General features: G+C 38.1%; 2 protein-coding genes across 2 annotated transcripts in view; one reads left to right on the plus strand and one right to left on the minus strand.

Moving 5' to 3' along the window:
• Window positions 1-24,643, plus strand: part of LOC136850252 (uncharacterized) — a 355,341-nt gene that overhangs the window by 322,953 nt on the left and 7,745 nt on the right. The gene's annotated exons all lie outside the window — the stretch shown is intronic.
• Window positions 1-24,643, minus strand: part of parvin (beta-parvin) — a 130,941-nt gene that overhangs the window by 24,081 nt on the left and 82,217 nt on the right. The window contains exon 11 of the mRNA XM_067123920.1: window positions 15,800-15,940. Within this exon, the coding sequence (XP_066980021.1) occupies window positions 15,800-15,940 (141 nt within the window). The remainder of the gene's footprint in view (window positions 1-15,799; window positions 15,941-24,643) is intronic.

Here is a 24,643-nt window from a genome sequence, read left to right on the forward strand (position 1 = left end):
GAGAGAGAGAGAGAGAGAGAGAGAGAGAGAGAGAGAGAGAGAGAGAGAGAGAGAGAGAGAGAGAGAGAGAGAGAGAGAGAGAGAGAAACTATTACTTTTAATAATATTTAATGTTATTTAATTTACACATTAAAGCTTGAAAACTTATAAATTACATAAAAAAATTAAATACTTTTGCAGGTTTCTCAGTATTCGCGTCTGTGAAAAACTCGTGTATGACCATTAGTTACGTTCCAATGAAAAATTCGTGTGTCTGCGAATTTGTGCAACTCAAATCGCGCAATTTCCGGGTATTACTGTATTGCTGATTAAGAGTGAATGGTCAAAGGTCAAAGATTTCTTATGTAATTCTCTTCTCTCTCTCTCTCTGTCCATAATAATTCATAAAAAATTTCATGCTCTTAAGGATAACTGTTGTCTCTCTCTCTCTCTTGTTCGTATTTGGCGCAACCTACGTATTACTGTTTCTCTGTATGTCTTTAACTGTACAGTAGATACTGTAATTTTAAATTGATCTAACTTTACCTGTACTGTTAACAAACTGTAAATGCGCCATTCTAAAACATAGACATAGAACATTTCAGAACAAAGAGAAAGAGACAGAATAAAGTAGTTTTTAAAAACGAGTTTGAGAAGACGTCTAAAAATAGATTGGTGGAATGGGAAGAAAGAGAAATAATATACTAATCTTTACACTCTCCTATATTTTTATGTCAAGCATTTATTTCTTTTTTTGAGGTAATGTATTAAGCTAACTTTTAAATGAAATTACAGTAACTTTAATTTCATTTAAAAGTTAGTTTAATACTGAATTTCTGTCTTTTGATATCTAACGTTTCCTTCCTTCACAGCTAGAATAGAAGTTAAGGACCTTGACTACTGGGAAAGACTACAAATCTTAAATTTATATAGTCTCGAAAGGAGAAGAGAACGCTACATGATAATCCAGGCATGGAAACAGATAGAAGGAATTACCGAAAACATCATGGAGCTAAAAATATCAGAAAGAGCACGCAGAGGTAGATTAATAGTGCCCAAAACTATACCAGGAAAACTAAGGAAAGCACACAGGACAATAATCCACCATGCACCAGCATCGATAATGCAGCGTCTATTCAATGCGCTACCAGCTCATCTGAGGAACATATCAGGAGTGAGCGTAGATGTGTTTAAGAATAAGCTCGACAAATATCTAAGATGCATCCCAGACCATCCAAGATTGGAAGATGAAAATATACCAGAAGATGCATTAGCAATTCTCTGGTAGACATCAGAGGTGCCTCACACTGAGGGACCTGGGGCAACCCGAACGAACTGTAAGGTCTGTAAGGTAAGGTGTAAGGTCTCTCATGTCATTCTCTTTGTCTCCATAATAATTCATAGATAATTTAACTTGATATTTCAAGTAAGGACAATATCTCTCTCTCTCTCTCTGTAATGATAAATAATTTAACTTTCTTAAGTAAGGGCCTCTCTCTCTCTCTCTCTCTGTAATGATAAATAATTTCACTTTCTTAAGTAAGGGTCTCTCTCTCTCTCTCTCTCTCTCTCTCTCTCTCTCATAGTCAGGGTTCACACATTTTTAAAAGTTATTATTTCTCTGTACAGTCAAACCCCTAACTTACGCGAGGTTAGGTTCCGGAGCCCCTCGCGCAAGGTGAATTTTTGTGTAAGTTTGGCATGTCTTTAAAAATGCTAACAAATGTTTATTTCTAGAGTTTAAGTACTAAATATGATTCTAATCATTTTCCCAAACTATTAAGCTAACTTTTAAATGAACTAAAGTTAGTGTCATTTTATTTAAAATTTAGCTTATTACCCTTAAAAAAGAAATAAATGGTTGACGTAACAACTGAGCACTGCACAGTTTCATAATAGCGCATTTACAATAGATGTGTACGTATACTAATGTTACCCCTAATTCATGGGATGCCATTTTCTTTTTCACTTAGAGTAAAAGCCGTTTTCTTTGCGTCACAGTCATAACAAAGGTACAATTCAATAAAATAACGAAAACATGTACATAATGTTCGCAGAAGGTAGTACATTACAGGTAAAATTCAATTTAAAATTATATACTGTACAAGTAATGACGTACAGAGAAATAATAAGTTGTAAAAATGTTTGAGCACTAACTACGAGAGAGAGAGAGAGAGAGAGAGAGAGAGAGAGAGAGAGAGAGAGAGAGAGAGAGAGAGAGAGAGAGAGAGAGAGAGAGAGAGAGATACTGTAATACAGTAACTGTATTGCTTTTGTATTGTATTTATGCGCAAATATATAAATACAAATTTTCCATTCTGATTTAAGTACTTAAAAATTAAACACACTTTCTGCAGGGGTGTCATCTTTGAAAAGTGCAGTGACTTTGCAAATGGGTATCACATCTTGTAAAAGCACCAACTGAACTTGCTGTAATTACAAGCACATACAGATTGCACCAGCACTTTTCTCCGAGGTTAACAAAGTAATTTTCAAAGAATGGCACTTATACAACTCTTAGTTACATCTCTGATATTACATTAACGAATTCATTTTGTCAAATGAGCGCGACTATACAACCTCATCTCAAGGTCATGTAAAGTCCTAGTGACAAAGACTTTGCGAATGGACATAATACTTGTATGATATTTATGTACAAAAATATAAATATAAATTTTCCATATCGATTTTACAGGTAAAAGCATGAAAACTTATAAATGTACTTCAAACATTAAACAAGCATTTTCTGCAGGGGTATCATCCTTGAAAAGTGCAGTAACTTTGCAAATGGGTATCACATCTTGTGAAAGTACACTAACTGAATGTGCTGAAATACCTTTGCATCATATATATGCCTGTACAAAAATAAAAATAATACATTTTCGATACAGATTTTACACATAAAAGCATGAAATGCATTTTTCATACAGATTTTATACATAAAAGCATGAAATGCATTTTTCATACAGAATTTACACATAAAAGCATGAAATGCATTTTTCACACAGATTTTACACATAAAAGCATGAAATGCATATTTCATATAGATTTTCACATAAATGCATGAAATGTATTTTTCATACAGATTTTACACAAAAGCATGAAATGCATTTTCCATACAGATTTTACACATAAAAGCATGAAAACTTGTAAATTACTTCGAAAATTAAACATAACCACTTCTGCAGGGTTTCTTGAGAATTTCGTGTGTGTGAAAAAATCGCGTATGCCAATTAGTTAGGTTCCAGTGAAAAGTTCGTGTGTGTGTGTGTGAATTCGTGCAACTTGAATCGTGTAAGATCGAAGTATTACTGTATGTCTTTACCTGTATAGTAGACAGTTTAAATTGATCTAATTTTACCTGTACCGTCTACGAAGTGTAAATGCGCTAGTGTGGCAAATACGTTCTAAAACACAGAGACATAATAACTAAGAGTTGTATTAGTCAAAATAAAAAACACTTGTTTGTTCATGAAAAAGTATTTCAGAACAAAAAGAAAGAGACTCAGAATAAAGAAATTATTAAAAAGAGGTTGAGAGGACTTCTAAAAATAGATCAGTCGGAAGGGGAGAGAGACAGAAATTCTCTTCCAAATCTCTATTTTCATGTCAACCATTTATTTCTTTTTTTAAGGGTAATGTATTAAGCTAACTTTTAGATGAAATTACAGTAACTTTAATTTCATTTAAAAGTTAGCTTAATAACCTGGGAGCATGATTAGGGTCATATTTAGTGTTTAAACTTTAGAAATAAGCACTCACAATATTAGCATTTTTAGAGACCGTGCCAAACTTATGCAAAAATTCGCCTTGCACGAGGGATTCTGGAGCCTAACCTCGCATAAGTTCAGGGTATGACTGTACAATGTACCCCCTGGCTCCCGAAAATTCAACACCCTACTTCAAGGCGCAGAGATAGGGGAAAAAAAAAGAGATTCCTATGCTTCCTCGCCCAATACCATGCCAGCCACTGAAAATAGCTCCAAGGTACTGCAATTTTCAAACACTGTTTCAACTTCTTTCAAATAGCGAGACGCAAAGATTGGCTCGCATTTCCAGTAGGCTGACTGCAGAATGGAAGTGAGGGACATATGTGCCTGAAAGCTAATAAGGTAGAGACTGCCCTGACATCATGAGCTTTCACTTAAAAGTAGGCAAAATGTCTTCCTGAATCTGAGAGTACGCCTCAGAAATTAAGTCTTTGACAAAGAAGGACAACATGTTCTTAGTCAGAGGGCACGATGGGTTCTTGACAGAGCACCAGAAGTTACTGGATGGTCCTTTGACCTTCTTGGTCCTGCTCAGGTAGTAACTTAAAGCCCTAGCAGGACAAAGAACTCTCTTCTTCTTCAGAGCTAAGGTATCCGTTAAGGACTTCATGGAGAAAGAACGGGGCCAGGGCTTGGAAAGGTCCTCATTCTCGGGTATAAATCCAAGGATAAAGAAGCAAACTGTCTCTCCTTGTGAAAAAACCTACCCTTTATCGATGGCTTGGAACTCGCTAATATGTTAGCAGTAGCCAAGGCCATGAGAAAGATAGTCTTCCAAGTAAGGTTTCTCCAAGATGGGTTCAAAAGAGGGACCTGTCAGCCACTTCAACACTACGTCCGTTAAGATCTGGGATTGATGCAAGATTCAGGACCCCTGTGTTTAAACACTGAGCTAAACACAGCTCGATGCCCCTTAATGGTGGAGGACGAGAGATTCCTAGCTCTCCTCGGATATAAAAGGAAATCTGCAATTTGGGTCACAGATGTCTCAGAAGAAGGGATGTTGAGTCTGAGACACCAGCTTTGGAAAATTGCCCCTTAGCCTGGGAGACAGGGCTAGGAAATCAACAACTGCGTCTTGCAATAGCTTCTGCAGCACGTCTTGAAAACCCTTACGCTTTGACATGCTTCCAGACAGTCTGAAGCCTGTCAGGACAAGAGCAGACAACCCTTTGTTATCTCTTAAAGTGAGGCTGTCTGAGTAGACATGGTTTTTGGGGCAGGAGTCTCAGAAAATCCACCCACAAACGTGGCAGGTCCTGGAACCATTCTTTCATGGGCCAGAAAGGGACTATGAGAGTCATCGTACCATTGCGATAAGCCCAAGACTTGTTCAACACTTCCCTGACTATGTTGAAGGGCACAGAGGTCCAAGTGGGATCAGTCTAGCAGGATGGCGTCTGTTGCCCATGCTAGAGGGTTCGGGGCCAGAGAACAAAAGAGAGGAAGTCGATGGTTCCTTGTGGCAAATAGGTCCAATGTCGGTCTGCCCCATAGTTTCGCAGATTCCGATAGACCAGGGGATCCAAGGTCTACTCGGTGGGAAGGACCTGCTTTCAATGGCTCAATTCGTCTGGCAGAATATTTAGTTTGCCCTGAAAAAATCGAGTGAAGAGACTCACTAGATTTTGATCTGTCCACAGTAGAAGGTCTCTAGCTGTCTGGCAGAAAGAAAATAAGTGAGTGCTGCCTCACTTCCATATATATGTTAGGGCTGTGGCATTGTCTGAATGGACTACCACAGTCTTGTTGTGAACTAGGCTCAAGAAGCACTGCAGCCCTAAGTGAACTGCTTTCAGCTCTCTGACACTGATGTGAAGGTTCTGTTCTTCTAGCGACCTTGTACTGGAAACTTCCCGGTTCCCCAACCTAGAACTGTGGAGTCTGAATAGCAGTCTAAATCTGGGGTCAGGGGATGAAGGGCTTTCCTACTGAAAGTCTACGTTCAGACTGCCACCACTGCCAGTTGGACTTGATCTCAGGGTTTATGGGAAACATGTAGGTGCCTGGCTGTACTTCACTATCCCAGTTGGCCTTAAGATAGAGTTTGTTCAACTTGACGAACGTCTTGATGGACAACAGAGTCCCCAGTAGGCTCATCCACTGATGGGCCGAGCAAGATAAATGGGCTAGAAACTTGTGGACCGTTTGAAGGCAGCTGGTGATTCTCTTGGCAGATGGAAAAGCCCGAAAAGTCAGAGTTGAGACTAATCCCCACATAGAGGAACTCTTGCAACGGGGCCAACTGGGACTTCTGAAGGTAGATGGTAATTCCTAGTTCTTGAGATAGGAGATGTTCAAGTTCTTCATGTACTTTCCCTCGAAGGGGATCAAAGAGGCAAGTCGCCCAGGTATAGACTGATGTTTATGCCTATAAAATGAAGTCATCTGTTAGAGGAGCGAGGACTTGAGTGGACATTTGAGGTGCTGTAGAGAGGCTGAAGCAAAGAGCCTGAACTGAAAGATTTTAGCAAGCGCAGGGTGCTTGGGAGATGGCGCTGGGCACTCCAAGAGGAGACAGGTGTTTAGACATTGAGGTGGGATGCCTGAAAGTGTCCTGGATGACGAACCTTAGATACTTACTGGAGTCTGGGTGGATGGTTATCATCCACTTGACCTGGTGAGTGGATGAAAGGACTGACTGGTTTGTCTCCATCTTGACCTTTGTCTTCCGGACAAAGAGATTGAGGGCGCTTATGGTGAGGACTGGTCTCCAAACCCCGATGATTTGGGGACCACAAACAGATGGAAGTCCCTCTGAGTTTATGTCCTCGACTTCTTCTATGGCTCTCTTTCAAAAGAGGGAGGAGACCCCCACCTAAAGGGCTGAATGTTTTTCTGAGCCTCTTGAGTAGGCCATCAAAACAATGGGAGAGGGGCCCAAAGGGGGCTCTCCAGGAATGGAATTGAGTACAGGCAGTCCCGGTTTCTGACGGTTCCGGCACCACTGACGTTCGAGGTTACGACGCTTTTCAAATATATTCATCAGAAATTATTTCCTGGCTTACGACGCATGTTTCGGGATTTACGACATTTAAATGACGCCAATCCGACGGAAGAAATATGGCCCCAAAATGGCAGAATAATCATAATTTGAAGGTTTTTGATGTAAAACTCAATAATAATGCAGTTTACATCGTTTTCAATGCACCCAGAGCATTAAAAGTAAGGTTTTCTTATGATTTTTGACGATTTTCGACGATGTTCCGGCTTACGACGATTTTCGGGTTCGCAAGAACGGAATGTAAACCGGGACCGCCTGTACAGTATACCCCCTGTATTTGTGGGGGAGGCATACCACAACCCCCACAAATAGTTAAAATCTGCGAATAGTTAACACCAACCCCCTCTCAAAATGCTTACAACCGCCTATCTTGAAAGGTCAAATACCAAATGTATACCTTCAATTAGCATCCTACATCAAATGTACCTTAAACTATTATCCTATTACTGTATTAATCTTTGAAATGATATTAACCCTTAAACGCCTACTGGACGTATCATACGTCGACTAAAATTGTCTGTTGGGTGCCAAGTGGACGTACTGTACGTCGACTACAAAAAATTTCAACCTTCGGTCAACTTTGACTTGACCGAAATGGTCGAAAAATGCAATTGTAAGCTAAAACTCTTAAATTCTAATAATATTCAATCATTTACCTTCATTTTGCAACAAATTGGAAGTCTCTAGCACAATATTTCGATTTATGGTGAATTTTTAAAAAACTTTTTCCTTACGTCCGCGCGGTAACTCGGCCGAAAATTTCAGAAATTCTTTCGTCATTTTGTCGTAATTTTTGCACTGTTTTATATTAGCCATTACGTAAAGTTTTATATATGAAAATGTGTGCAATTTCATGTAGAATACAACAAAATACAACCCATGGTTGTAGCTTTTATCAGTTTGGAAATATTTTCATATAAATCTCGATAACTGCCAAAATTTCAACCTTCGGTCAACTTTGACTCGACCGAAATGATAAAAAAGGAATTGTAAGCTAAAACTCTTAAATTCCAGTAATATTCAATCATTTACCTTCATTTTGCAACAAATTGTAAGTCACTAGCACAATATTTCGATTTTCGATGGATTTTTGAAAAAACTTTTTCCTTACGTCCGCGCCAGAAATTCTTTCGTCACGTTGTCGTAATGTTTGCACCGTTTTATATTAGTCGTTACATAAGTTTTATATATGGAAACAAAGTAATTTCATGTAGAATACAACAGGAAATAACTCATGGTTGTAGCTTTTATGAGTTTTGAAATATTTTCATATAAATCACGATAACTGCCAAAATTTCAACCTTCGGTCAACTTTAACTCGACCGAAATGGTAAAAAACGCAATTATAAGCTAAAACTCTTAAACTCGACCGAAATGGTAAAAAACGCAATTATAAGCTAAAACTCTTACATTCTAGTAATATTCAATCATTTACCTTCATTTTGCAACAAACTGGAAGTCTCTAGCACAATACTTCAATTTATGGTGAATTTCTGAAAAAAAAAACTTTTTCTTTACGCTCCATGTAACTGGGCGAACATCTCAGAAATTCTTTAAATCACGTTGTCGTAATGTTTGCATCGTTTTACATTAGTCGTTACATAAACTTTTATATATGAAAATGTGCACAATTTCATGTAGAATACAACAGAAAATAATTCATGGTTGTAGCTTTTATCACTTTTGAAATTTTTTCACATAAATCACAATAACTGCCAAAATTTCAACCTTTGGTCAACTTTAACTCGACCGAAATGGTCGAAAAATGCAATTGTATGCTAAAACTCTTACATTTTAGTAATATTCAATCATTTACCTTTATTTTGCAATAAATTGGAAGTCTCTAGCACAATATTTCGATTTATGGTGAATTTTTGAAAAAAACATTTTCCTTATGTCCGCTCGGTAACTCTGCTGAACATCTCAGAAATTCTTTCGTCACGTTGTCGTAATGTTTGCACTGTTATATTAGACGTTACATAAACTTTTATATATGAAAATGTGCGCAATTTCATGTAGAATACAACAGAAAATAACTCATGGTTGTAGCTTTTATCAGTTTTGAAATATTTTCATATAAATTACGATAAATAGAAAAAATTCGACCTTCGGTCAACTTTAACTCGACCGAAATGGTCGAAAACTGCAATTGTAAGCTAAAACACTTACAGTCTAGTAATATTCAATCAATTAGCTTCATTTTTCAACAAACGGGAAGTCTTGAGCACAATATTTCGATTTATGGTGAATTTTTGAAAAAAACATTTTTTTACATTCGAGCGTTACGGATTCATGCATCATATTGTGATAATATTTTCTCTGTGTTGCTTTGATCGTTTTACAATTTGTTATATACCAAAATCATCGCAATTTAGTGTACAATACAAAGAAAAAAAATAATCCGTTAGCTTTAACCGTTTTGCTCACAGCGCGATTTGTATAAAATTATATATGAAAAATTTTTTTTGCGCTGTCATATATTTCAATATTTATATATGATAATGATATTTTTTTTCATTTCTGATGGTTGCATAATAAACTTCAGGCAATGACAAAAAAGGAGCCAAAAATGAACTCTTAATCTTAAAAACTAAGCGTGCTGTGATATTTTGAAAAAAACTTTTTTTCCGCTTCGGCGCTAACTCCCGAACGCCGCCAGCATACGGGAGACGTTTTTCTAAATAGAGGCTCGGCGTTTAAGGGTTAATATCATTTCAAAGTCATCTTAAACTTTTTACCCTTAAAAAATATATGTACATACTTCTAACTCTTCTAGCCAATAACAGAGAGAGAGAGAGAGAGAGAGAGAGAGAGAGAGAGAGAGAGAGAGAGAGAGAGAGAGAGAGAGAGAGAGAGAGAGAGAGTATCTTTCTATCAACCACTCACCCTTTCTATCTATCTATCCATCTCTCACATTTTGAGTATCCTTTGGTGAGAGAGAGAGAGTTTTGAGTATCCTTTGGTGAGAGAGAGAGAGAGAGAGAGAGAGAGAGAGAGAGAGAGAGAGAGAGAGAGAGAGAGAGAGAGAGAGAATTAAATTTCTGACTCACATCAGGATTGAACCCAGGTCTTTCAATTGAAAGAGGATGTTTGTTCTTGCATATTATGACAAAGAAAGAGGGCATAACTCTGGAAAGAGAGAGAGAGAGAGTTATTCTTACGTTAGATATCAAAAGATGGAAATTCATGATTTATGAAGCAAAAAGAGACAGATTTTTCAGTATCCTTGACCATCTGTGGACAACATTATCTCCCCTTCATGGTCTATGTCAATATATCAAGTTAACTGATAGGTACTGCACCCCACCCCCTCGCTCTGAAGAATCCAAGAAAAAGACTGGGAATGATATGTATTTGTTTAAAATTTTTAATAATTTACTATACAAATGCAAAAAGTTAAAATTATAGCATGGAAAATATGGAAAAATTAATAACCAAGTAACATCACATTTATCTATAAAACTACAGTATACAAAACACATAAACATATGTTAAATATGCATAAAAATCTATCTCAGTAAGAGAGAGAGAGAGAGAGAGAAATATGAAATACAAAGAACAATTTAGAAGATGAGAGAGAGAGAGAGAGAGAGAGAGAGAGAGAGAGAGAGAGAGAGAGAGAGAGAGAGAGAGAGAGAGAGAGAGAGATTTTTCAGTATCCTTCGAAGGGTATTTGACCACTAAGTGGCAATCCTTGCAGTCAGTATGTTGTCAAAATATTTGACATATTTGAAAGGTTACACACCCACCCTCACTCCAAAGCTTTCAGAAAAAGATGAGGGAAAGTATTTATATTGAACTAAAATCTTACTAATTCACTATATTTTCTTTAATGAACTGATGTTTTGTTGTTTAGTACATTAAAATTAGTATTTGAAAATTAGTAAATCATTTATTTATCACACACAACAAATAAACATACATATTTGTTAAAATTCTCTCATCTCAGTAAGAGAGAGAGAGAGAGAAAGAGAACTGGGAAAGGAAGGAGAATAAAAGAGAGAGAGAATTATTTTTTTTATTATTTAATGTTATATTTCATCTTATTAAACTTAATACCTTAATATGTGAAAATTAGTACTGTAAAGGTGTTTTATTATTTTTACTGGGAGTTTTGATATTTCACATTATTATTTCATACCTTCATATACCGAACGTCTTCTAAAAGATTAGTACTGTAAATCATTATTTTATCATAAAATGACACGGGACTGAACTCAGAAATAGATTTTCCTCTGTCAAAATCCTTTTTATCAGGTACAGTACAGTGTTTAGTCATGAAAATAATATGAAAATTCAGAGTATTGCTCTACAAAGAAATCCACAAATGGGTGAATTTTCCCACGAATAATTTATAGATAGGTTGCACAGAAAATTCTGAGTCGATAGGTTGCACAGAAAATTCTGAGTCGCTGAGTCTGTGAATTGTGAGAATGCTAATACGGGGGGGTTTACTAGTCCTCCCTCAGAACTTTGACAATCCACTGTTCTGTCCCTCTGATCCTCCGCTTCCGATGAAAATGCAAAGTGTTAGGAAGGAGCTTCCCCGTGCTGTAGGAAAGAAAACTCCTACAAATTACGAGGGAGGAAAGACGAAGGAAGCCTTACCTTGCTCCCTCTCAGATCTCCTTGAGTGCCTTCCTAGAAGACAAGGAAAGGACCATTGTGGGGAGCCTAGGCCTATCATCTGGATGGCTCCTCATCAGGAAGGTTGGGGTAGGCAGGACTGGGGCTAGCTAGAGCCAAAAAAGGGTAGGAAAGCTTGCACAAAAATACTGAAAGATAGCTGCATAGGCTAGGAGACCCGAGGTCGAAATGAGTGCTTGGCGCTCTGAGCAGGAGATTGATAATGAAGAGTTGGCGCTTGGGAGCTGGCGACGGGCACTCAGAAGTGGGCACCGGACGCTTGGCAACTGGCGGCAAGCTCTCAGGAGCTGGTGCTGGGCGCTTGGAAACTGGCGTCAGACACTCAGGAGCTGGCGTCAGATGCTCAACTTGGGAGCAAATACTGGCGCCCAACAGATGTATGGTCAGGAGAGAACTACTCCGGCTGTTCCATGCATTAAACTGCTAACTAGGCAGTGGAGAAGAGCAGCCAGCATCATCTGCGTGCCTCTTCAATGGACGAGACAAATCAAGAAAGTCTCGAGAGTCGGATGACAACTAGTGCACATCCAAGATGCTTTTCCAGTGGCTGTCTGTCGAAACCTGGGATATACATGCAACAGGTTCGACTGAAGGGGCAGCGACCCGTGGGCCAACAACCTCAGCCTTCACTGGACTTTCATTATGTCTTCTCCTATGTTTACGGGAATATGACAGTGACCTTGGTCTAGGAGAACCAAAGGGACGCGTAGCCACCTTCTCCACTTCACTGTATTCACTACTAGGTTAAAATATTGTTAAACCTATACTGGAGACTGGCAATGGCAAAGGGGGGAAGAAAGAATAAAAGGGTTATCTTCTAACCTAGGCTTAGCTAAGAGAAGCACATTTCTCGGCGCTAGAGGCTGCATTCTTCTTCCTATCAGTAACTTCTCTAGGTGAGATTTAAGTACCTTCCACTTACGCTCACTTGGCCCTCAGCCCTTGAGAGTGGACGCCACGCACTCGGGAGCTGGTGCAGGGCGCTCGGGCAATCATTACATTCAGCACCAGTTCTGCCTTACTACATTAGTGCACCCTACACTTGCTGCAAACCTTCACTATAGTAGCAAAAACTAGATGAACTTGAATCAGACAGAAAAACAACATCTGGAAAACTGATTCTGAAAGCTATCAAAACTCGAAGGCTACTCAAAATAAGCAATAAAACTTTGCTAAAATCCAGCCATACAACCAAAAATCAGTAGTGGGCAGGGCTTGTCACCTACACTATCAAAGTGCTACCACGATTTTTTAAATAAAGGCTGCCGCGCAAATTGAAACTACAGCTATGTACTTACTTGGTAAGTTATTTATATGAAATTACCATTTTCAGATTTGAAAAGGTGTATTAAGAATTACTTGCCTTTCATATTTCAAACTACACAGCATTGCAATAATTATTAAAACTTCCAATACAGTAAACACCCCGTATTCACATTCCCACGATTCGCGGACTCATATTCACGGATTTCTCTTTGGAACGTATCTACCCATTATTCAAGGAAAATTCACCCATTCCCAGTATTTTTCACTGAGAAATATTCACTAAATACTGTACTTTCATCTCATTTTCATGACTAAATGCACTTTTTGTGATAAAACTATTAAAATACTCAAGTAATGCTCGAGTTACGATAATTCAATTTTGCAATGGAGTAAGCAATTAATACCGATATGACAATATTATTTATGAAATATTTTAAAATTTCACACGGGCGCAGGCAACATCGTAATCTGGCAGTGAGAGACCAAATTACAATAGAAAACTTTTCCTCCATCTCTTTATCCCATCTTCTAATTAAAAAAATAAAAGAGAATGATAAAAGTATTGTTAGAAATGTTATACTCTTGTCTAAATGTGTACAGCCATAAACAACCGACGAAGAAACTGTTGTTTTGCTTATAACCGAATCGGATAACAATCATCGTAAGGTAATAAACAATTACCGTAGGTTATGACACAAATGACGTTAAGTAGAATAGGACTGATATATTTTTACATTATACCCTTATTCTCTGTGAATAAAAGATCGTCAAGGAAATATACTGCTAAATTTAAGCTGCAAGTTGTAGCTGAAGCTGAGAAAACAATGTTCAAGCTGCTAACGATTATACTGTAAATTATCGTGCATCAGCAACATGGATGAAACTCGATCGTAATTAAATTGGGAGAGAAAGTAATTTAATCAAAACTACTGGGCATGAAAGAACACATTACTGTTATTTTTACGCCGATAAATGATAAATATGTAAAGCTGTATTATGATGAAATCAAGTGAAAATAGCCAACAGAATCTTGAATATTTTTTACACAAAACAAACGCCCCCCAACGGCCATTGTCAATCAACATCTATTAACGAAAATAGATAAATTAATTTCACAACGAGATGTTTTTAGTCATATTTCGACTTAAAAACACTTTGTATAACGAAAAATAACCTTGCCCCTTATAAATAAAGTATCTAGACTCTAGAGATTTGTTTACGCTACCTAGAAGCAAGAAAAGCGCTCTGAACTGAGTTAAATGTGGTGAAATAAACACTGGTAAACATTTCCAGACCAAAACATTGATCGCTATGATCGCAATTTACAATACAAAAGCAATACAAGAATATATACATTATTGGATACAGTGAATTAAGGCATAACATTTTAAAAGACTCATGGAAAAGATGCATATTCCTTATGTTGACATTTGTATAATATGATATGTGATTATAGAGTAGAGTGTAATGTAGGCTACGCTACCGTGTATGTATACAATCTTCTTCTTCTTCGTTTTAACATGCTTTTATACCCATTTTTATATGGGGTAAGCACGGTGCCTTCTTTTGAAGGACTTTGATTTGGCGGTGGGGTAGGCCGTAACCTTGACCGGCTGCCCTGCCTGACATCGCTTAGACCCGGTAACGAATGTGTACATGTATTACCGAAACCCCGCTCCCTTTCTCCCAGCAGCACGAGGAGAACTGGGTGGGTAGTCCGACAGTTCGAGACGTGTGAGGTGTCTGTTATGTTTTTTAGAAGATGTTGGAGTGGCTTTGTTTTTATGTGTATTAGTCTGTAACATCCATTTGCTTTCAGCAAACCTATCCGTTGATTACATACGTAATCCCGGGATATCTACACGGATAGCAAAGTTTCGCCTCTGACTGGTCGGCTGCGGGATTGAACCCCGCCACAGGCTTCTATGAAGTCTGTGGTTGCCACTCTACCAACCAAGCCATCGAGGCTCACCGTTTATGTATACAATATACCATAGTATAGGCTAAGCTAATTCTTGTTTGTTATTCAATTTCTCTATGTATTGAATTATCAAAATTCACTTTGCATGAACCTCCCGAATTAGCTGATATTAATAATTACTATACCGAGTATGTAGAGAGTATATTTTATAGTGTAGGCTAGGCTACCATATATATATATACATGAATACTAAATACCCTAGTGTAGGCTAGGATATGTTCGAGATATTTTTTGGTATTATGTTTTTTCCAACACACGATGGTTTTTTTTTTTGGAACCTAACCCCATTGTGAGTAGGATAATACCTATATAAGCATTTTTAATTTGTTTTGTGTGTGTTTGAACTATCAAAATAGGCAGTGCTAAATGTTTTTAGAAGGGTTCTAAGTATTCGCTGGTTTTAGCTATTCGTGGGGGGGGGGGGTGGTACGCATCCCCGCGAATACAGGGGGTTTACTGTATCTCGGTTTTCTCTGTTTCCCTTCCTAGACTTTAATATTCAGGATAATGAATTTTACTACTTTTTCCATTCGACTTTCACAAATTTGAGTTAAAAGCCCATTCTGATTTCCTTTCTTATCTCTGTAGACAGTCCAATGCTTCTTGTATATTTGCCAAAATTACTTTTCTTACCATTGCATCATCTTTTCAACATTCCCATCTACATCACCTCATATTATTTTAAATAAAACCACTTACAATTGATTATTAGAGTACTCTACACTGCTTACCATACTCTAACATATTTTTCCTCCTTATTAGAGCTTCTTTTAACCATCTACTTGTGTCTCCTAGAAAAAATAGTGGCTTGTTCATCAAAAGCTTCAGCAAGTCTATGCAAACAGCATCCTTAATCTAAAATATCATTTGCCAATAAGTTTTACATAAAATATGGCAATGGTGTCTGGTATTTAGTAAAAAAAAAAATCCACATTAAGTATTATGTATATATTTACATAATCTCATGATTTAAACAACAGAAAACCATCACTACACCTTGAAGCTTGACCAAGGAGACACAGGACAAATGCAGACCCAAATGGTTCACAGATTGCATGTACTCAACAGCCCCTGCAACAATCCCTGTGAATATGGGGATAAATTTTGCTATCAAATATAAAGAAAATAAAGCACAGTAATTATTACACTTACTCTTTTGACAACCTGGAGTTTGTCTGGGGCATGATCAAACAGTGTATCAAAGGCATCACGTTCACATCTTTGACCCAAGTCATCATAAGTGCCAGTCAGTTCTTCATTCACTATGCGATGATTAAGTTGGCCATCACGTTTCTGTCATTAAAAGATAAATGGATGAGAAGACATAGAAGAGAAAATCTTTTGTAAGGAAGGTAAAAGTTAGTAATAGTTGAACTAATACTGTTATGAAGTACACTTAGAATACACCCCCTGAGATATGCCCCAAAGTAGGGGTGAAGCTTTGAAAAGAGTGGAACTGGGCAAGGAATGATCTATGACCCCAAAGCTAACCTAACATGCAATTTTTTTTTTTTAACCAAAATAAATTTTAGCCCACAATCATGGTCTTCGAAAGTCCAAATGTATCAATTTCCATTAAAAGAAAACAATAGTTATCTTGCAGTACTACCACATGTACGTGAACATCCACGTCTCAAGTAAGAAAAACTTGTTCTTGTGTGTTATCTGATCAATGAGCAGCAAGAGCCAGCTTGGGAGGAAGGCACTCCTATTATAAGAGATGGAATTATATGACAGTTAATTTTTATCAAATTACTGTATGCGCCGTTTATAAGCTTATCTGGTGTATAAGTCAACCTACAATATTCTGGGGTGTAATATTCAGGTTTGCATATTTTTCCTGTTTCATACAACTCCAAAAAGTAATGCAGCACCACATAACAAATGCATAACAAACAAGATATTTGCAATTTAACTTTTTGATAATAAAGGATTAGCTCACATAATTAGTCCAAATATACTGATGTACTTTACCTGTTGGTACCACTCATACACTACACAAACATGTATCATGTAGCATAAACATTAGGACAAACCTCTTCTGAAAATGTAATTCTCATGATACATAAGATGTAATGAAGTCATGTTGTAGGGGCAAAATTTTAAGGGTTGCATTATAGACAAGTATTTACAGTTCTTTTGAAGCAGTATATTTTTTGAGTTTACAGAATGTTTTTGTTGGAAATAAACATGCTAGTGTATTTATAGTACAAGCTTCAGTTCCAAACATTTTTTAAAATCTGAAAATCCTAAGGGTTTTGGATAAGAGACTGTGAACCTGTGCTGAAGATCACTACTAATGCAATGCTGCAACGTGTAATCCATTACTATAATCTCTATATTACACAGATTTATTAAATATGAGTTTCAGAAAGAAATTATTGCAATGGGCTGTGAGAGTTATGGCAAGTGGTCTCCAACAGGTTTTAGGCAGGCAGTTTCCCTTGCTTAACCCTCAAAGGTAAAGGTTCATATTTTACATTTGGCATATAATTCGACCACTAGTTTTGGAGAGATATTTTTAGACTTCAAATGCTGACTTACACACTGTCATACATGGTACATTTAATCCATAATAAACCCATTACAGATGAGTGTCAACTTACAACAGATGCAACTTATGACAATCAGCGTTTATGATAGAGGCAAAGAAAAAATTAAGAAAAAATAAGAAAACTATAAAAGTTATAAAAATCTGCATGACATCATGAAGCAGACTTATGAGTAGCAGTCCCAGCCATGCATGTAAAACATGCCAAACACTATCAAGCATGTATATCTAATAACACATATGATCATACAATTAAACAGTTTGAGAATGTATGGCTTAGTTGGAGGGACTGATTAACAGTTCGATCCAAAATTCTCTGATGCATACTGACATGTAAATGTACACCAGCTGCATTCTGCAGCAGTGTACAATCAAACTTGTTTGATAGTTTGTGGCCTGCCTAACATGCATGAACACGCACACATCTCCTGCTTTAATTTCTTGTTCAAAACACTGCCTTGTGCTAGTATCACTAGCACGAGAACAATAGCTGTCAGTTGTGCTTCATTAACTGTTCAAAAAGTTTTTTTATTAAGCTGCAGTATGTTGACAGAAAGGCGACTTTCATCGTAAAAAATTCAGCCAGTCAAAAAGGCAACAAAGGTTATCAACTTGGAATTAAAAGTGAATGTGATTAATCAGTATCAAGGAAAAAGAATAAACACCAGAGCACATGACCTAGAACTTTCACATTCAAGTGTTGACAATTCTTAAGGATTGAAAATGCATATGTGAAGCTCTGAAAGGTTTTGCTTCAAGGAAATCTACTGTAATTACAATGCAAGGGCAAGGGCCAATCTATGAAATGGAAAAATTATTGATGGTATGGATAGAAGACCAGATTAAAAACCAAACACCATTAAGCCTTATTACCATTCAGGCAACAGTTAAAAGTCTGTTTCAGACCCTTAAGGAATGTGCAGATGGTGAATATCAACAAGGATTCATCTTGAGTACTGGATGGTTCAAAGGGTTCAAAAGAAGATTCAGTTTGTATGTTCGGGTAACAGGAGAGGCAGCGAGTCCAGATGAAGAGGCAGCAAGAAAGTCTGTCGATAGTTTTGATGAATTCATAAATGAAAAAGGATATAAGATTACATTTACTATGCAAAAAATGACAAATTTTAAAAGTAATTTGTATTTTTCCTACTGAACAACTGGGTAAGAGTCCTGCCCACCTGGTTAGTAGAGTGTCATTTTACCTTCAGGCCAAGTAAGCTTGGTGTCAGCTTGAGGGGTGGCATGAGGTGGGCATTTAACAGTAAAGACCTCAGGTTTGTATAGTTAAGAAAAATAAAAATTTATTTTAAAATTGTCTCCTTCTTGCTGGTGATATATCATTGTTGATCAAGAGCTTCGAAAGGTCTTGCCTTCCCAGGAAGCTTAGCCCCCCTGTGTGGGATGTAAATCTCATACTTGGGAGCCTGACTTATGGACCGTACAAGCCCTTACAAGAGTCAACAGACAGGGATCTGACTCTCAAGACCATTTTCTTGCTAGTCCTGGCATCGGCAAAGAGAGTAGGCGAACTGCACAGACTTTCCTTCGATGTGAAACACTCGAGGGGATGGGGATCAGTTACGCTCGATTTCATAGCAAAGACTCAGAATCCGTTGGTAATGACCCAGACGAGATGCTTCTGTGTCCTGTTAAAGTGTTGCATAGGTATCTGAAGAGGACTCGCCATCTCCAGCCTGAGTGTCAATGACTCTTCAGTAGCACTGGCTCGGCCAAGAAAGAGGTGTCCAGGAACACTATATTTTTCTGGCTTCATGAGACAATCAAACAGGCATAGTCCACGTCAGGCGAGGAGGACTCCAGTACGTTCCGGGGGAGAGCTCACAAAGTCAGGGGCATTGGTCTGTCCCACTTGTTCAGGAAGGATCTGTCGGTTCCTCAGGTTCTGAAGGCTGGGGGATGGTTGTGCCAGATCACTTTCACCTCCTTCTACCTTTGGGATATTGCCCACAAGTCCCTGGATGCATTTTCCTTGGGTCCTGTGTGGCTGCTCAACAAGTTGTGTAGCTCTCCCGGCTCCTCTAAGAGGACAGGTAGCATCTTGACTAAGGTGTATGGTTGCAAAAGAGAGAGTGTGTGTGAGTGACTGGTCCTCCTCCCCTCCCTCTTTCCCTCATCCTTACCCTCTCTTGTGGGCAGAGGGTAGGTCATTGAGCCATTACGAAACTGGAACAGGCACCGATGCAGGTCAGTTTCTTATAACTGAGTAACCATTCTATAATCTATTGATGTGTAGAAGCAACCCTCCCCTCTCTCTAGCAAGGGGAGAAAGGGGCAGACAATGCAAACCCATTGCTTGTACATGGCCTTTCCATTGTCTCCAACTGAAGATTCAATCTCACCTTTTTCTTGAATGATGCTGCTTTATACCCATTATTCGAGAAATTGCCCAGAAGTATGACAGTTGAACATACATACAGTTCCTATACTTTGTTCATTGTGCCTCTAGACTTTCACCTTGATCTATAAAACTCCCCCTGTACTGATCAAGAAATCAGTGGATTTTCCCTTACTATTAGGATAACCCCTGGATGACTTAGGAAAGTCTCTAGAGCTGAGGAGCTTGTCGAAAGTTTCCATGTGGTTAGATGAAGCACGTCCATATTTTCATGAAGCTTCCCTGTCCCCACCTGATGAAGTAGATTTGTCCATGGAGATATCTGTCTGGGAACTTCTACTGACATTTCTAGAAGGTCTGGGAACCAATGCCTCCTCGGCCTCCAGGGCACAAACAAAATCATGGTGGTGTTCCCAGAAGCCCTTAACTTCTTGAGTACCCCCTTTAACAGTGGAAACATAGGGGAAGGCATAGATGAATAGGTTTGTCTAATCTTGAACCATAATGCCTACAGCCCTAACTTGAGGGTCCGGAACTGGGGAGACATACAGCTGGAGACGATGATTCAGCTTCGTTGCAAAGAGATCGTTGAAAGGTTGGTCGAACATTCTCCAAATCGCCTTGCAAGCTACAGGGTTAAAGATCAATCATGGGAAAGTACCTGTCCTGGATGACTTAACACATTTGCCATAACATTCAGTCAACCAGGCACAAACTGGGCATTGGGACAATATTCCTCTCCACTGTCCAAAGGCTAAATCTCTGGTAATGGCTACAAAGGTATCCAACTCTATGGCACCATCTTAGATAAGCCAGAGATGTCACATCCAAGAAAAGAGAAATACTTTGTTGGACGCTTCTTCCATGTCTTCAAGTCCCTTCTGGGTAACCAAAATTTGCAGTTTATGTGAAGACTTGCTTTTGCTGGTGACCACACCCCTGAAGCAACTTGGGTCCTGGTAAGGAAAATATTTTTTCCAAAAATTCACCATAAATCAAAATATTGTGCTAGAGACTTCCAATTTGTTGCAAAATGAAGGTAAATGATTGAATATTACTAGAATGTAAGAGTTTTAGCTTACAATTGCATTTTTCGACCATTTCGGTCGAGTCAAGGTTGACCGGAGGTTGAAATTTTGGCACTTATTGTGATTTATATGAAAATATTTCCAAACTGATAAAAGCTACAACCATGGGTTGTTTTTTGTTGTATTTTACATGAAATTGCACACATTTTCATATATAAAACTTTATGTAACAGCTAATATAAAACGGTGCAAAAATTACGACAAAATGACGAAAGAATTTCTGAAATTTTTGACCGAGTTACCGCGCGGACGTAAGGAAGTTTTTTTTTCAAAAATTCACCATAAATCGAAATATTGTGCTAGAGACTTCCAATTTGTTGCAAAATGAAGGTAAATGATTGAATATTACTAGAATGTATGAGTTTTAGCTTACAATTGCGTTTTTCAACCATTTCGGTCGAGTCAAAGTTGACCGAAGGTTGAAATTTTTTGTAGTCGACGTACGGTATGTCCACTCGTCACCCGGCAGACAATTTTAGTTGACTTATGATACGTCCAGTCGGCGTTTAAGGGTTAATATTCCTTGAGAGATTAAAGAGATGAATTTTGTTTTGAAGGTATGCCAATGCAGTGTTAGTAAATATCTTCTAAAGCAAAAAACATTCTTTTGTTGCTGAAGAATCTCTGAACCAACAATTTTGCACTCAAAGTAATGAGAAGGAATTCATTCTATTCTTCATGTATTCAGTAAAATACATACACTATTAAAAATTATGTACTGTATTCAAAATGCACACATTACGTCACTGCCAGTTTCCCATGAGCAAAACATTCTTTCTCAGGCAGAATACAGCTAAAACCTGGCTGGCTGGCTGGTTACCATAGAGAGCTGTTAGCCAATGACAGCCCTCTACTTCTGTTCTATTTATAGACATATTTTGATCCCAAATTGCGTGTACAGCACTTTGAATATTGCCATGATTTTGATTATTTGACTGATGTAAAAAATTACTCAATAATTTGCTTTATATAATTATTCTTGATGACGACTTTAGTGACAATAAAAAACCCTCTCAAAGATTGATATGATGATATGTATTTTATAGTCTTACTTGTCATTAAAATTCACAAGTTGAATTGCGATTTTGATTTTGTATATTTTTACACTGTACGGAATGTTTCTGATGAAAATAAAATGTTAGTGAACATATGGTCTTAATTGCCCCACTATTTTATATAATTGATGATCTTAATATCTAACATTCATTTAACAATATATTAATATATATAAATATATTAAATAAATAACTATAATGAAAAAACATGAAAAAGGGGAAAATTATGGTTTTGCTGTAATGGTGATGTCTGATTATGCTCCTGACCCCACAGTTCCGAAATCCAAAAAATTCCAAAAATTGAAACATATCTGGCCCCAAGGATTTCAGATAAAGGATTATGTACCTGTACTTCCTCTATTGCTGCCTTCTCTAATAGAGAAGATACTTCCTAACTCAACATCTGTCTCTTCTCTGGGTTGTCTCTGTATGACTAAAAGGTTATGAGATAGCTGAAGAGGCAGTTAATTCCTGAAAGGAATGCAATAACCTTCCAAAAGAACTTTCTTTACCCAGGCATCTACATCTAGGTGTTCCCTTGTCAAGTGAAGTAGCCCAACCTGCCACCCACAGGAACCCAAGGGCTCGAAGAGCTAATCTCTATCAAACTTAGGATTCTTGATAATAGTGGAGTAATTGAACTTCCCCCCTTTGGCAGAATGAGATCTACATCCTTGCTGCTGAAAGGATGCTTCTTCCTTCATGAGCTTGGAAAGGAAGGCCAAGGAAAAGAGGTAGTACGTATTGCCCAAAGTGCATTTATAGTACGAGGAAGAGATAGGAGACTTACCTTTAGTGACCTGGGACTTGTGGGGAAAAGTCCTATTTCAGTTTTCCCCATCTCTCCAGCTATAGATACGAACAGCTTGTCGTATATTATCTCCCCAAAGGGATGAGCTGAAAGCAGTGATTGTCTGCTAAGGAGGGAAACTGATGGAACCAGCAGAGGGCATAGCTGCTCTCTTGTGCAAACTTTGAGGTTGCTTGTGACAGGTGACAGTTCACCTATTGCATCAAGAAATGCCTTGTCCAGGGAAGCAAAAACCCTCAAGGCCTTATCACAGGATCCTTAGCCCAAAGAGGGAAGAAGTCCACCAAACTCCTTCAAACACTGTTCAACAGTGTTCAGCATGATTCACTAAAAGACAGCTTCAATGGATTTAGCCAGCTCCTACATATATTCTTGGCCTCTTGAATTGAGAAATGCAAGTTACCAGATGTAACTATGCCTCCCTTGGCTGGAAAAAATGGCAAAAACAAATGCGCCATCCACAGCTGGATCAGGAGAAAAGTGGGAAAAATCCAGTTTGATGCACCGTAGTCTTCCTAGCAGGCAGATAGGGTGACAAGAGAGAGAACCTTTAAGAGGAGATTCTCTCAGGCAAAACATTCCCATTCGAGTAAAATCTCCAATGTCCACAGTTTGATAGCTTAAAGGAAGAACTGTGGATATCTGTCTAAGCACAAATGAACCAATTCCTTAAAAAAATGAGGGGGACAGATCTAAATGCTCCTCTTCCTTCTCCATATCCTGTATAGGAAGCAAAGGAGAACGCTGACAGGAAGCAACACCTCTTCATCAGAGACAAAAGAAGTAGCTCCAGAGCCAGATGGTCTAGCAAGACCAGGAGCTGAAGTTCTCATAATCCATTCTGGCAGAAACTTGAAAGTCAAAAACTCTGTCAACATGGGAAGGAGTCAAATTATCAGATGTGGGGGAGAAAGAACCTTCTTCTTGGGCAACTTACCCTCCAAAACTGGGAAAGTCTGATGCATCTTTTTGAGGCCACTATGAACCTGATCACACATACTTATCGCCTCCAGTGGCCTACAAACAGAAAGAGGACTTGATGTCTCAAGTGATCTTGACGAATCTGTGTGGACTTGCTGACATCTTGCACAGACTTGCTGACAAGTACTCATTGACACCTCTGCAGACTCACTGACACCTTGTGTGAATTTGATATAGTGCCTTGTGTGACCTCAATGGCACCTTCCATGGATTGACGACATGTGCGGAACTGTACGCGGACCCAACCCCTCCTGTAGCCTTGATTGCCTGGTGTGAGAACTATTTTTTCTAATTCTCTTTGAAAGGAGCCTGTGCTCCCAAAACTACGACTCAGTGATTGTAAGTTCAAGCTTCACAATTAATTTGATCTGGGAAATACATTTTCAAGTCGAGAACCAAAAACTCCATAAGGTCTTACCAGCATATAAGGGCTTGCCATGAAGTAGGTGGTACATAGGCTTTTGACAAAAGTGTTTCTTATCGAAGAATAGCCGGGCGTCTCGGTGATTGCAAAACTCCCAAAAATCCTTGTTAACAGAATAGTTCATTTAGCAGGATCATTATATTTTAAGTTGAAATTTGATTCAACTCTTGAGGATGAGGGAAGAATCCCCTATAGCCACTTGAGCCGGCTTTTACTTGAGGACCTTGAGGTTCACATCCAACCTCCATTCATCTCTAGCTTGGTGAATTGCTTGAAGAGAAGTAAAAGACAAGGAGGCGACGCTCCCTTTTGGTGTGAGAAAGCCTCAACGCATGTGTTGTGATGTCCTTTATATAAACTTTACATGCACTGCAAAATACAGACCTTATTTCTTTGATTTCGACTTGATTATTAATACTTGTATCACAATTTAAAGTTAGAAAATAAATGAAATATTTAATGCATTAATATTTAAATGAAAATTTAAGTAAATGATCTAAAATTTCTCAAACACTCCTGACAGACAAAAAGAAAAAAAATGTAATTGTAATGCTGCATTTTTTTAGTAACAAATCAAAGGAATGTATGATAGGAAATGTAACTAACAATGTTTCTTACATTCATCATAATTGCTAAAGGCAGTACAAGGGACATATTATGTCCTACTTTCTGACAAAACTTGCAAGTCTGACCAACTGGTTTGGAAACACTTTCCTTTGGCTTTACTAAA

This window comes from Macrobrachium rosenbergii, chromosome 21, assembly GCF_040412425.1.
Source record: "Macrobrachium rosenbergii isolate ZJJX-2024 chromosome 21, ASM4041242v1, whole genome shotgun sequence".
Taxonomy (NCBI): Eukaryota; Metazoa; Arthropoda; class Malacostraca; order Decapoda; family Palaemonidae; genus Macrobrachium; species Macrobrachium rosenbergii.